Source organism: Bacillus rossius, chromosome 2 (genome assembly GCF_032445375.1).
Source record: "Bacillus rossius redtenbacheri isolate Brsri chromosome 2, Brsri_v3, whole genome shotgun sequence".
Classification (NCBI taxonomy): domain Eukaryota; kingdom Metazoa; phylum Arthropoda; class Insecta; order Phasmatodea; family Bacillidae; genus Bacillus; species Bacillus rossius.
The window spans coordinates 109,640,053-109,655,349 of NC_086331.1; the positions used below are offsets into that span (position 1 = coordinate 109,640,053).

The 15,297-nt window shown below is 40.3% G+C and overlaps 1 protein-coding gene across 9 annotated transcripts in view; it reads right to left on the reverse strand.

Annotated features, from left to right (window-relative positions):
• LOC134529603 (nuclear factor 1 X-type) overlaps window positions 1-15,297 on the reverse strand; it is a 608,051-nt gene that overhangs the window by 174,255 nt on the left and 418,499 nt on the right. For 6 of the 9 annotated variants that reach the window (XM_063363878.1, XM_063363875.1, XM_063363872.1 and 3 more), the window contains one exon: window positions 2,567-2,758. In XM_063363878.1, the coding sequence (XP_063219948.1) occupies window positions 2,567-2,758 (192 nt within the window). Of the gene's footprint in view, window positions 1-2,566; window positions 2,759-4,446; window positions 5,144-5,178; window positions 7,187-7,240; window positions 7,293-15,297 lie in introns of those variants that run through there. The other 3 variants (XM_063363880.1, XM_063363881.1, XM_063363879.1) reach the window with 3 other exon arrangements.

A 15,297-nucleotide genomic window follows, 5' to 3' on the forward strand; every position in this document is an offset into this window, starting at 1 on the left:
CACCACCGTGCGCACTGCTGGAGACCAGTCTTCTACCTGGAATCCCCTCCACCCGCTGCCCTCGCGCGCTGGTTCCGCGGCCCGCCACCGTGCGCACTGCTGGCGACCAGTCTTCTACCTGGAATCCCCTCCAACCGCTGCCCTCGCGCGCTGGTTCCGCGGCCCACCACCGTGCGCACTGCTGGAGACCAGTCTTCTACCTGGAATCCCCTCCACCCGCTGCCCTCGCGCGCTGGTTCCGCGGCCCACCACCGTGCGCACTGCTGGAGACCAGTCTTCTACCTGGAATCCCCTCCACCCGCTGCCCTCGCGCGCTGGTTCCGCGGCCCGCCACCGTGCGCACTGCTGGAGACCAGTCTTCCACCTGGAATTCCCTCCACTCTCTGCCCTCGCGCGCTGGTTCCGCGGCCCGCCACCGTGCGCACTGCTGGAGACCAGTCTTCTACCTGGAATCCCCTCCACCCGCTGCCCTCGCGCGCTGGTTCCGCGGCCCGCCACCGTGCGCACTGCTGGCGACCAGTCTTCTACCTGGAATCCCCTCCACCCGCTGCCCTCGCGCGCTGGTTCCGCGGCCCACCACCGTGCGCACTGCTGGAGACCAGTCTTCCACCTGGAATCCCCTCCACCCGCTGCCCTCGCGCGCTGGTTCCGCGGCCCGCCACCGTGCGCACTGCTGGAGACCAGTCTTCCACCTGGAATCCCCTCCACCCGCTGCCCTCGCGCGCTGTTTCCGCGGCCCGCCACCGTGCGCGCTGCTGGAGACCAGTCTTCCACCTGGAATCCCCTCCACCCGCTGCCCTCGCGCGCTGGTTCCGCGGCCCGCCACCGTGCGCGCTGCTGGCGACCAGTCTTCCACCTGGAATGCACTCTGCTTGCTGCCTTTGCGAGTTGCTTACGATTGACGTTTGAGTCAGCAGGAGTTAAGGAGTAGGCCTAAGTGAATGACGGATGAAATATACAAGTGTTGGTCGCTTTCAGCGAAGTAGTCAGTCGTTTCATGAGTCATGCTCTAACTTGTGCTTCCTGTGAGATCACTTTAATTGCTGTTAATGGTTTTTGCTTGGACTTCTAATGTGCGGAAGTTTACTTGCACCCGTCCAATGATTAAACTCTACACTTATTTAATGTTAAACGAAACAATGTATTAATGAATTTTATTTTTATCAATATTTTAAACGCCAAATAACGTATATTATTACTGTGTTCATTCTAAATTCCTTTTTTATATCGTTCGTAGAAACCAAATGGAGAGAGGATTGCCTGAGCTAGTCAAGACTTTATATTGGAGAACTCAAAATTGTGGATATTAATTCGTATTATTAGAAATTTGTGTATATTTCTGGTGTCGAATCTACACAAAACTATATTCGTTGTGACTTTTAACTGCTTCTGTGTAATAACAAACCCCGCGACACGAGGTTCATGGGACCAGTTAATGAATTGTGTCATGCTGCAGAGGATTGGTGAAAAACACAATACCCTCGTGCTAGAGTGCATGACCACAGATGCTCGGAGCTTTATCTCTAGTTGACCCTGAGGCTACCACAGACGAGCAGGAGCACCCTAGAAACACCCACGGACCCGTGGAAACGTCCGTCGTGTTTCCTGTTGGGGATATATCTGCGACCCTGCTAGGAAGAACTACTGTGACCACTATTCCCTTATTGTGGTTTAATGAGGCGTACGCCTGTTACATTTTCTTCGCGAGTTTTGCTCGCTGGGCGAGCGCCAGACTTTAGTTCAGTAAACGCCAACGGTCCAAGACGCAAACGAATTTTATAGAAACTAAATGGAAGACTGAATCTTAAGCTAGCCACTGGGTTTAGAGGGTTTAACGACCGTATCAGGGGAAAACTTCCAGAACAAATTAGGGGCTGATCTGCCGGTATATAAGGATGAGGCTCAGGCGAGATTTAGGTAAGTTGCAGACATGAGGAAGCAGCAACATCAGCCGCGCCGGTGGTGACGATCAAGATGCGATCGAAGGAACCTGATGATAAGAAAGGGCAGCACGATGCGTATCTGACGCGCGTGGAGGTCGTGGGCTCGAGTCCGTCGTAGCTAGTGCCAAACCGGCGTCGGAGTGGAGTCGCTGAATTGTCAGCGAACAAGAAGGAAGATTGTCTCATGGAACTAATGGGAGAGCCAGGAGGCACCTGAATATTACATAACGGTAGCAAGCCAGAAACCCTAAGTGTTGAATGAGGCTTTAGTTACAACTCAGTTTGCTCACGGGGAACTGTGTTAAAGTTTCTTGACGATTCTTCAGTCATAAAGCTGTTTAAAGTATATAATCTCTGTACTTATATATTAGTTTGAAATGAGTGTAACATTCAGTAATATGTAATCTTTAATGTGGTTTCCGAGGTGCGATTCCACGGAATATTGTTGGTTATAAAATTTTTAAAAAGTTTTGCATTGAAATAATTGTTGATAATAATGAGATCACTGCTAAACTTGAGATGTTACTACCTTTGCATCCCTCTGTGTTCCCAAGTAGCTGTGAACTTCACAACAACGGCTAGGATTAGTCACAATGACTTACACTAATGATGGTGGATCTTACCTTGTCTGCTTGCCGAAGACAGTCGATGCGCCTCATTTTTCCTTTTTGGTCTGGGTTAGAAAGCACGCACATCGCTGGTTTCTTCCCCGTGATGCTGAGCACGAAGTCTTCTCGGCACTCCTGGGTGATGTCCTTCCTCAGTTTGCCCAGGAGGCGAGACGCCCACTTCTGCTTCACTTCCACCTTCTCATTCTGAAACAAAACCGAAACACTTCAGTGTTCACTACGTCATTCATTGCACAGCATGGAGTCGTATATAAATGTATGTCCGAGCCCTGGAGTCTGAGTGTAGTGCCGGTAAACAATTAACTAATATGGCGGTGGCAGAGGTCTCTAGCAGACGAAAACAATATGTTTGATTCAAGACGGCCGCGATGACGTCATACTGGCTGATGTGATATCTGCCTTGATATTAGTGGTGGGAAGTCAGTCTGCCGGTGGCCTCCGCGGAGGAAAGACCCCATGGCAATTTTTTTTCCTCATTGGATTCGAACCGAGGATTCCATGAAGTATGTATGAAATTTAAAAAAAATGTTATTAAAACTGTATTGAATTTTTTTTATTAAATTAAAAATATTTCTCGATTTCTGCTGATAATAATTATAGATTTTAAAAATGGCGGATGTGACGTCATAATTTAAAATGGCGGCCACGAAATTATCTTTATGTTAAAGGTCTTGACGTAAGACGCTTAGAGCTGCTGGTTTTTTAGGAGTCTTAAGCCGCTTTTGGAAATTTTCAAGCCACCAGAATTTTTAAAGACAAAAATGGGAAATTTTCCTTAAAAACGGGAATTTTTCCCTTTAATTAAGGGAATTATTTTTTCGCAGATTTTTTAAAACTTTTTTGTTGGAAATTGTTTTCTAAATACTGGCATTTTGGGCGAATTTCGCAATATTTGAAAGGTCAGTTCAAATGTCAAGGTCACCCAAAATGGCTGCCATTATGTCTCAATCCAAAATGGCGTACAACGGCACCAGCACCACACTCCGATTCTAGGGCTCGGACATATATTTATATACTACTACTTGGGCAAACAACAATCTATTCTAATAATAAAAACTGTCATAGGCAAAACGTCTGTACATTGGATAAAATAATGAAAAAAAAAACTATTGGAAATGGCTTTTTACATTATTGAGAACACAAAAATATAGTTTAAAAATATAGATTTTTATAATGAAATAAATCTTTTATGCATCTGAAAAATTAATTATGTCTATTTATTTAGTAAAAAGTTTGGAATTAATCACCCACTTTTCTTTCAATGGTAAGATTTTAGGAATTCTCTTAAATTGCCCTAGCAAGGCGGCGGGTTTAAGCTAGTTATAAAATAAAATAACAAAGTACATATTCGGTTTCACTTTTATATTAACACCTGCCACTAATATAAATGTTTTAAAAAGCCGTTATAGTAACATTATTGTTTAGGCCTATAGTTCATTGAATAAAAATAGTTATTTTATAACTACTTGGACCAGGTTACAAAAGTGTATAGTATAACTTGAACTACTAATTAATAATTATAAATTTATTTATTTTCTTTTTTTTACACTTTAATTACAATTCAATACATTAAACGGGATAATCTAGCACTCACAAAAGCAAGCATGTGTATGAGTGCATGTAGTCACTTTAATCGACGTGCTATATTTTGACTAATGTAAACATTTTAAAGATGGTAGAAACTGACAAATAAATAAAAATGACCTAAGAGATCTTACATAAGCTTTTATAAAGTTTAATATAAAGCATAATTTAAATACAAGATAAAGTATAGCATAATTCAGAATAAAATATAAATATAAAAATGTCAATAATTTGTATTTGAGGGAAAAAATAAGTACATAAGTTACGACAGTAGGTATATTAAAACTTACTTAAATATGAAATAAATCTCTTCATCTGTTAAATGAATCCAGCCAAAGAGTGGCATATTATTTTATTTGAAAATTTTGTTTTTACTTTTTAGGAAGAATAACTACAATTTATGGAAGGAATTGTTCCAGTGATCTCTAATAAATTGTTTTATGATATCCGGAAATAGGGAATTTTATGCTCTGTCTATTTCGTGCCGGATAATTATGAGCTTCAATTCTACCAAGCAAGTTTAATTCATATTTTATTGATTAGCAACATTCTGTTAAGCCTCTATCTTTAATGATCAGGTAATCGATAGTTCTTAATGACCACTTGCTCCTTTTGTTTCAGATGCACCCAGATTAGCATTTAATCTTCCTTTCTTCAGGTCTAAATTAAATAGTCCACATCTAAACACATAATCTTGCAACACTTTGTCTAAACTGAGATACGACCTGCTGGTGTTCTTTAGAGGTACATTTTTAATCTCCATATATTTTAAACGAATTTAGCTTTTTCGTCAGCACTTGGTTATAGCAATCCAAACACAAAACTGTTTAAACTGCTCCAAACAGATTTAAAGAAGAGTAGTTTCAAAAGTTTTTCAGCGAAACTCCACAGATTCACAGTGGTTTAAACAATTTCATATTTAGAGTGAATATATTTAATTTGATTTTGATAATGAAATTTGTTTGGATTTAAATACAACTTGTGATAATCAAGTGTATAAGTTTTTATTGTATAATACTTACCAAAGAAATATCACCAAATATACAAACGAGTTTATAAACGTTAAAGCATAGAAGGTATTTATTTGCACCGATGATAGTGTACTAACATAAAATCTATTACTTAGTTGATCAAAGAGTTGGTCAGAGTATTAGCTAAGCGTCAGAAATATTGAAAACTCGTGTTATTTTTACATGTTACTTAAGTTTCCTTATTTCAAAACTATTTATAGTTTTCTCGTGTAACAAGTCTCAGCCTAGAAAGTGCCTTTGCATAAAATATTTTATTTTATTTATATTTAGAGAAAGAAAACTATCATCTAGCGCTTGGACGTTCTATAATGCTCTGGGAGACGCTAAGACGCACTAGGACGCGCTGAGAGGCACTTGGACACTCTATGACGCGTTGGGAGTCGCTTAGACGCACTGGGAGTCACTGCGACGCACTATGACGCGCTGGAAGTCTCTTGGACGCACTATGACGCGCTGGAAGTCGCTGCGACGCAATCTGACTTGCTGGAAGTCTCCTGGACGCACTAGGACCTGCTGGGAGTCGTTACGACACACTATGACGCACTAGGACGCTATATGACGCGCTGGGAGTCGCTAAAACGCACTAGGAGTCACTTAGACGCACTAGGACGCGCTGGGAGACGCTAAGACGCACTAGGACACGCTGAGAGGCGCTTGGGCACTCTAAGACGCTCTGGGAGTCGCTAAGACACACTAGAAGTCACTAACACGAACTAGGACGCACTTGGAATTGCTACGACGCACTACGATGCGCTAGGAAGCACTTCGATGATCTATGACGAGCTGGGAGTCGCTGCGACGCACTCTGACGCGCTGGGAATCGCTAAGACGCACTATGACGCGCTGGGAGTCGCTACGACGCACTATGACGCGCTAGAAATCACTTTGACGAATTATGACGCGCTGGGTTCGCTGCGACGCATTAGGACACGCTGGGAGTTGAAACGACGCACTATGACGCGCTAGGAAGCACTTGGACGCTCTATAATGCACTGGGAGTCACTAAGACGCACTAGGACGCGCTGAGAGGCAGTTGGGCACTCTATGACGCGCTGGGAGTCGCTAAAATGTACTACGAGTCACTAAGACGAACTAGGACGCATTGGGAATTGCTACGACGCACTAGGACGCTCTATGACGCGCTGGGAGACGCTAAGACGCACTAGGACGCGCTGAGAGGCACTTGGGCACTCTATGATGCGCTGGGAGTCGCTAAAATGTACTAGAAGTCACTAAGACGAACTAGGACGCACTTGGAATTGCTACGACGCACTATGACGCGCTAGGAAGCACTTCGATGATCTATGACGAGCTGGGAGTCGCTGCGACGCACTATGACGCGCTGGGAATCGCTACGACGCACTATGACGCGCTGGGAGTCGCTACGACGCACTATGACGCGCTAGGAAGCACTTTGACGAAATATGACACGCTGGGAGTCGCTGCGGAGCACTAGGACACGCTGGGAGTTGATACGACGCACTATGACGCGCTAGGAAGCACTTTGACGAAATATGACGCGCTGGGAATCGCTACGACGCACTAGGACACGCTGGGAGTTGATACGACGCACTATGACGCGCTAGGAAGCACTTTGACGAAATATGACGCGCTGGGAATCTCTACGACGCACTATGACGCGCTGGGAGTCGCTACGACGCACTATGACGCGCTAGGAAGCACTTTGACGAAATATGACACGCTGGGAGTCGCTGCGACGCACTAGGACACGCTGGTAGTTGATACGACGCACTATGACGCGCTAGGAAGCACTTGGACGCTCTATAATGCACTGGGAGTCACTAAAACGCGCTGAGAGGCACTTGGGCACTCTATGACGCGCTGGGAGTCGCTAAAATGTACTAGGAGTCACTAAGACGAACTAGGACGCACTGGGAATTGCTACGACGCACTATGGCGTGCTAGGAAGCACTGCGATGATCTATGACGAGCTGGGAGTTGCTGCGACGCACTAGGACGCGCTGAGAGGCGCTTGGGCACTCTAAGACGCGCTGGGAGTCGCTATGACGCACTATGACGCACTAGGACGCACCTAGCTGCCTTGGGACACGCTGGGGCGTCAGCCGGGCGCACTCGGGTTACGGAGCCAGTCTGCGCGCTGCGCGATCCTGTCTGGGCGCCCTTGCTCGAAGCCGCGCCTCTCGTCCGGGCCAGTTGCCACACCTCGCCGTGGACTCGGTCTGCCCAGGCAGGTCGCTACTGCCAGGGGTGTGCAGCACTGCATCTGTGGCCCGGCTACCCTTGGCAGAACCATGTCGCTATTGGGATTTGGAAAGCGAGACAACTGATTCACCTCTGCGCAATACCGGTCAATTGTAAATAGAATAAGTTAAGCTTTCAAATAAACGAGTCGCACCTGTGTTTTCGTACCATGTGCGTCTCTGCCTGTGGACGGGAGCAGATAGCAGTTCCCGAAACGTCGCTTGTTTCTGTTTTGGAAAACTATTGTGTTTGTTTGGTTTTTCTCGTTTTGTTGTGTTTTTGTCTCGTTTCAACTGTTGTGCTGGCTTGTTTCTGTTTTGGAAAACTATTGTGTTTGTTTCGTCTTTTCGTTTTGTTGTGTTTTTGTCTCGTTTCAACTGAGCTGAATTTTTTTGGGGTTCAATTAATCATTTGTGGGGGTTTTTCGTTCTCTTAGTCCATTTTTCTTTGTTTTTATTTGTTTGTTGACCATATTCCTGTTATGGAATATTATGTGGTGTATATATCCTGTTGGCAACAGCAATTTTTGCTTAATTTGTGTTTTTTGTCTTTTGGTTTTTTGTAGTTTTATTCTACAGACATACATGTGCTTAGCAATGGCGTATGTCCAAAAGCTTACATAAAGATTTTGTTTAGTGTTTTTATTGTTATTTGTATTCGTATTTTTTGCATTAAATTTTATTTGGTTGTGTTGGTTTCGTGGTTAGATTTTATGGTGGTTGAGCCAAAGTCACGGGCCGCGGTCTCAGGCCGGTTTCGGGGATATGTCACTGTGTTCATGTTCAAGATTTTCAAGAGGGCTGCAAGGCTGGCCGACAATATGGCGCTGGTTACTTCGAGGATGAAAATATATCGGTTGACACTAGTGAATTCTAGCGGACCACAAGTAAAAGCTTTTGTTTCTTTGTGAGCTGCATGATGGCTTGGTAAAAAAAAAAACGCAAAGGATCGCATCTGCCATGTTGTCAGATAAAATTGCTGCAGTTCGCAGCCGCCGAAATGAAATGATGTACGTTAGAGGATCGATGAGGTGATGGTGTGAGAATCCTGGACTGACATAATTATAGTTCGCATCCTGTTCTTGTGCAGTGCATAGTTCTTGTGTGGCAAATATATACTTTTAACTTTACTTAGCGCTCTCGCTTATTAAAAATAAATTAGTTTAAATTCTGTGTTTAACTATTCTTGAAAAACTTGCGACTGCACAAAAAATATTGTTTTGTGAAGTTCACTTGAAATACTGATAAGGTTTTTCTTAGTTACATTTCTTCCTTTAGATAACCCTATAGTTAAACCTAGAACAATAATGTGATTACTATTACAACCCTCGTTTTTAAGCCCACCGAGACAAAAAGGAAATACCGCCTAAAAATTGCCAGTTTTCTCTTTCACTACCTACACTGTAAAAAAGTGTAGATACACACATTCGTCATTAGTGTAATTTTTTTCCGTGTAATTCGGGAAAACACATGGCGTTTGCGTAATGTTATACATTCCTTGTGTACATTTGCCACTATTTCGTGTAATTTTACACTAAATGTAGGTTTATATTCTAAAAACTCAAAATTGGTGTAAAATACACAGTTTCGGTGTAAATTAACGCTTCTTCTAATAATTTTACAACTCCAATGTCGTTGTAAAGGTACACGAACATTGTGTTGTGATAATAATACACTGAATTTTACACAAACAGTGCGTATTTCAAGAACATCAACAAGTAAAAAATCACTCAGTTGTTCCCCGTTGTGCCTGCCCGGCAACATTCTTTGTGTAATATTCCTACTACATCAAATACTTTTACAGATACTATAGGTAATATTATTTAAATAAAACATTGATAAAAATTAGTTGCAGTGAAATTCAACAACTCTTCTGATGGTTTAACAACCAAAATAGTTAAATAACTCATTAGGTTGTTATAACAATAATAAAACAACAACCTGGTGTGTGTATTTTTACATAAGCAGTATACATTTTAAAACCTATCATCAAGTGTTAATTTACTTTGATGTAACCCCGTGAGCATACACTGTAAATAAAGTGATTTTTCACATTCGGAATAGGTGTATTTTTACACGTAAGTATAGATAAGGTTTGAATTTAATTTTTTTAGTAATTAAAACTAACATTCTTATATATATATCTTATTTAATTCAATAATTTCTTATTTATTATGAAGGTCTTTGCTTGTAAGTCACGAGGTGCGCGTCTGCGACCCTGGTTGAACCCGCGCCCCCGCACTCGGGCTTCTATAAAGGTATCTAGAAGAAGAGACACCAGAGCCACCTAGTAGCAAACTACAGACCTTCAATGATGTCGTACAAAGTGCAAAACATGTTTAAAATTTTATTATACAGCAGCGTGATTTTACACAAAATAAAAGGGTTTTATTTTACATTATGTTACACCTACAACACTGCATAGTTACAAAGATGATGTATGTGTAAATTTACATTTTAAATATGTAAAATTACTTATCCAAACCGTGTAAAATATGAATAGAGTGTAATAGTGATTTCTTTTATGGTAACCGTTTAAATAAGCTGTCAGTGATATGTAAAACTACACCTACTTTGTTGGTGTTATTTTACAACGAAATTGTGTTTTTATACAAACATATCTGTGTAGGTTGAAGTACACCTACATCGGTGGAGACACAGCTGCAACCTACATCGGTGTAAAACTACGCTTTTTTTACAGTTTGGTCATGACGTCGCCATTAAAGACTGTGAGAACACAATGAATGCTATGTTCAGTCTTCGTGGTCTTGCAGAGCAAAGTTAGCAAGCGCCCTGGAGCTGTCAGCAGACCAGCTCGCCTTGACTGAAACAACACACGTGGCAGACAGACAGGCTCTGTCGCGCACGTTTCGAGTCGTACGCATGAAGATCTGCGGGAAAGGAACGCGAATATGATTTTTTTTTTTTTGGCTGAATATATTTTATTTCGGGCGAAATGTTCTCGTGTGCGAATACGTGAGGTTTTTATACTTGAATCGTTAAAAACTGTTGTTTATCCACTGCGGTATTCTGTTTCGAGACGGAAGGGAGCTAACTGCCCCCCCCAAACCCTTCTCTCACCAGCTCACCCCTTTTCACGAGTTGCGAAAAATTCTTGCCTTGCCTCCCTTCCTCCCTTCCCCTCTTTCACCCCCGGGGGGTGGGGGGTGGGGGCTCTCTCCGCCCTCGCTGTCAGAGGCAGTTTCTGGAAGAATGAAGTGGCTCCAGGCTATAAAGATTGCAGCCTACCCCAAATCAGGGTCGCACAACCCCTCGCACCCTCCCCACACACCGGTCTCCGCGCCGATCCCAAACGAAAGAAAAATGGTGCATGAATTTAATAGAGCTGAAATGGAATGGCTTCCTTCACCCATTTGCATTCAAATTCGAACGGCATAAGAAGGGGCGGCGCTGGCAGGAGGCAGAGGAGACTTCTCTCGTTCTGCGGAGGCGTTGCTGCCGCCAGGGGCATCAGCTCGCTGCGGCCGTGCGGTCATTAGAGCGCAGTTTGGGTCAGCGCGCCGCAGATAGGCCCGGCCTCGCTCGCGCGCCGCGGGGAAAACCTTCTAAATCACACTAATAGCCATCGAAGCACTCTGTTCGGCTTTGCGCGATCGTTGCGATAAGTTATAACAGGTGAAGCTCGTCTGACGTTTTTTTTTTCCTCTTTATTATTCGTACGCTCAATCAAACAGAGAAGGCTTATTTACACATAACCTATTAAACATTCTTTAAAGGTACCGTACGAGATATTTAAAAAAAAAATTTAACAATTCCTCTATAAAGCATGCAATTTGACTTTAAAATAGGTTGTTATCATATATAAGTCACTTGTACGATAACGTAAAAAATAATATCTGTTTTAAAACCTATTGTACTAATCGTAATTTTCTTCGCTTTACCTTATAAAATATTCCTAATTACAATACCTTAAAATGCAAATAATAAAAATGTGTTTAACATAATAATTTTTAAATGAATCAGGAGCAAATAAAAAAGCGAAAATATTAAAGTAAATTATTTATTGTTATCTAATTTTAATACCCGTAATGGTATAGTCTTATTCATTAGCAACTCAGAAAATGTGACACGGGTCGGAAAAGTGGTGCTATCCTCAATATTAAAAGAATTATGGGTCCAAGAAAAAAAGTTACTAAAGACGTTGCAGGGTATTATTCACCAAAATAATTGCAAGATTGTACCAAGAATTTACATTTTACAAAATAAAAGGACCATTTCAGTTCACTATGACAAATTTTAGGGCTCTACCGTATTTAAGAACTTACAATTTTTTTTACAAAAATTAAACAGATTATTTAAAAAATTTTACGAATACATTTATCTTCAATCTTAAACAATCCCGTAGATGTAAAACCTCTGGATAGAAAATCAATTGCCTCAAAAATATTCACACTAAAAACAGTTTTTAAAAATTTACTTATCATTCGTTATTTTGTTTATTATCAAGTTCATTCTCTAAGATTCCACTAAAAACATAAATAAAACTATCCAAAAAAGTGGTTTTTACTACTGAAAGAAAATAATTTTAATACTCAACTTTGCTTAAAAAAAATTGGGAAAAAGTTTTGAAACACGTAAGTTATTTCTTATCTAGTTTATTTTTAGGTTAATTTTCTTAATTTGTCAGAGAATTTGATTTGATTCTGTGTTTTGTTATTGTTTTCCTCTCAAGTAATCATCATTATTAAAACATGATAGTTTGATTTAAGAATTAAAACTTTATACATTAATATTACTTACAACTAGAAACTAGAAGGCATAACCAATCTCAACAGACTTAGCTGTTATAAATGAATTTAATCCTGGTAGGAATTAGTTGACCAAACATAGAATAAAACCAGTATCACTGTTATGCTAGACAATACTAATGTGTGTTAAAAAAAATGTGTGCTAGTCTTTCAGTACTCGCCAGTGATGTGTAAACATCTGAAGTCGGTAACGAGCAAATTCATGTGGTCACATGTTGTTCATGTTGCAAATAAAATATAATACGAAACTCGAACACGAAATTTAACGTAGAAAATCTTTAAAATAATGGTGAGCGTGATAAAATAATTTATTTGCTTTTCAAATACCAACATTTCTAGATGCGAATCACACACGTAGTTTCTGCGCCTTCCGCTATAATTCGCTGCTTGAATCGTAAACGTTTCTTGCCGCCATCAAACACAGATAACAGTTAGGGATGAGCGAAATGGTTATTTTCCAATTCCAGTTGTGGCAGTTATGTTTCCGATTGAATAACTGGTTGTTTAGAAGGTTAACATGATCAGTTATTGCACATGGAGATCTGTTCTCAATCACTGACTATTCCAATTGCAAAAAGCGACCATTAAAAAACTTTACAATCATAAAAATCGATGGCCTAATTTTAACACTGACATTGTAATTTTAATTTTTTTCATTAAAAAAAAATAATATTTTGTCGCGATATGGCATTACCAAAAATATTAACCTGAAACATTTTTTTTTTGTGTGTGATGCATAGCTCTTTGTGAAAGTGAAACTATTTTTTTAGTCCATAAGTACAGGAACACAAACTAACGCGAGAGACTTGGTTTTAAGGACAAACGTTTGCGGCAAAGTTTCAAGAAAGAAAGATAGGCTTCTCGGTCATAGATACGTTTATTCAGGTTTAGTTAGCTTAGGAATTGAAGAAGCGAGAGCTAAACATTTCAGATCCAAGCGAGTGTTAGAACGCGCAGACAGGTTGTAGACGGCAGTTGTAAGATGTGGTGGATTTACGGGGGGACTATTTCAGCTGAAGGCAGAACAGAAGAGTTCCTTTGCACTGGTTTACGTGGGCCGTCTACTTGTAAACAACACAGATACCCATTTGATTTATCGAATTGTTTTACGTAGAGAATTTGGGGCTTCCCGCCTTGTCCACCACTACATAAATCACTATCTGTATCACTATCTGTATCACTATATATATCAATAATTTTTATGACTTTTTTTATAATTTGAATGAAAAATGTTATAGAGAAAAATTTGAAACATTTAAAATTTTAACATTTAAAATTATGAACAAATAATTTATTCATGTTTTATAGTAAAGAATACAAAAACGCATAAATTACGAACATGGGATTGTATAATATTCACAGTGTTTGAATAGCTATTCAGAGATATTTAAATTTATATCACTGAAAAAAAGTCAGTTGATTAATATCACTATTCGTCCTAATAGCCTTAATCCTGATTTGCGTTGTTATTAAGGGTTATTATTACAGCTACATTATTATATTTACGATCTCATTTTTGTCTTCGGTTTTAGGTAATTATGCAATTATACGCGACTAATGGAACATACAAAGTTTTTGTTAAACAATGTTTTAGCCATTTTCGTAAATAATTTTGTACTTCGTGTTGCTTAGCCTATAAATGTATATGTTTACAGAAGCACGCGTTTTCCCACACTCTACTAACGACTAGGGACCGGAAAAATTCGCGGGTTCAATGCCCTGTAGGATGAACTCCATAGTTATACGTACACTCGGTCGAATATCACCCACTGATTGTCTGCTGTCTTGTGAGACGTCCCAACGTAGCAGCCTGTGATTCGATAAAGCTTTGGTTTGGTGTTTCTAATTGGCCCAGAGTCATCCAGGTGAGTTGCGAGACAATAGCAGAGGCAGCACTTAGGTATAACTTTTTGTATTTTAGCCTATCGCGAAATGAATTCGCGAATTTTTCCGGTCTCTACTAACGACATACTAAATAACTACTGGCTCGTAGGATCTATTTAATGTTTATCTGTGTCTACTTTAAGCTATTTGACAAATTTATTCTAGCGGAAATCTAAGTGGAAACACTACAGCATGGACATAAATGGAATCATATTTGTTTGAAAAAAAAATTTGAAAAGCTGGTATTACTTCAAAGATCCCAGATATGTTCTTACTGCGACTTGTGGAATTTATGTTCACGTGGATCAGAAATAATTGTAAAGCAATGCTGGATTATTCCTTAGGTGGTTTTGAGAGACTTGCGGCGACAAAAATAAACAGAAAACACAACTTCATTTCAAATTGTTGATTATAAATAAGCACTGAATTCAAAATACTTAACCTCGTCAAAAAAATAACATCTTATCTCCGAGGTTACCAAGTAGCACGACAGTAATGTTCTAGTCGTCACAGCGTCAGATGTTTGCTTTTCTTGTAATATTTACAAGCAACTAAAAGCCGGGCTAAGCATGAACACGGTCAATAATTAAGCTGCCTTTTTTATTTTGCTGAGAAGAAAGGGTCAATTTATAACAGTGCTAAAGACTATATAAACAGTTATAAATAAAATCATAATACATACTATTTTAAAAAAATAACTTTTATGCCATATTGGACTTATTTTTCAGGCTAACACACCTAACATGTCAAAAACCACCCGTCTGTCAATGTAAATGCCACATACCATAACCGTGCTACCGATATATGTTTATCCTTATGCCACAATACGTGTCTATCTTCTGCAGTTGGTTCGACCCTAATGTTACACATCAGATGATTCTTGCTTGTTTAAGTAGCCGCCACAACCTCTCCCCGTGACTTCTCCACTCCAACCCAGTAGCAGCAGTTTCCGTCCGTAGAGAAACAAACATCGCAGAAGGGAACACACTGGAAGATTATTATTCTTAAAGTTTTTAATCCTAATCGGATGAAACATACTTATATATAAAATAGGCTTGTATCAAGGGTGGAATTCATAGTCGTCATAAAAGTACTTCATAAAACAAGCGCTCATTTTAATCCTGCTTAAGTACTTCTTTTAATTCAAAGTACCTGAAACAAGTATTACTTATATGCTTAACTTGAAGTAATGCTTCACAAAGTAATCCTTGCCCAAGTAATGCCTATTAAGAATA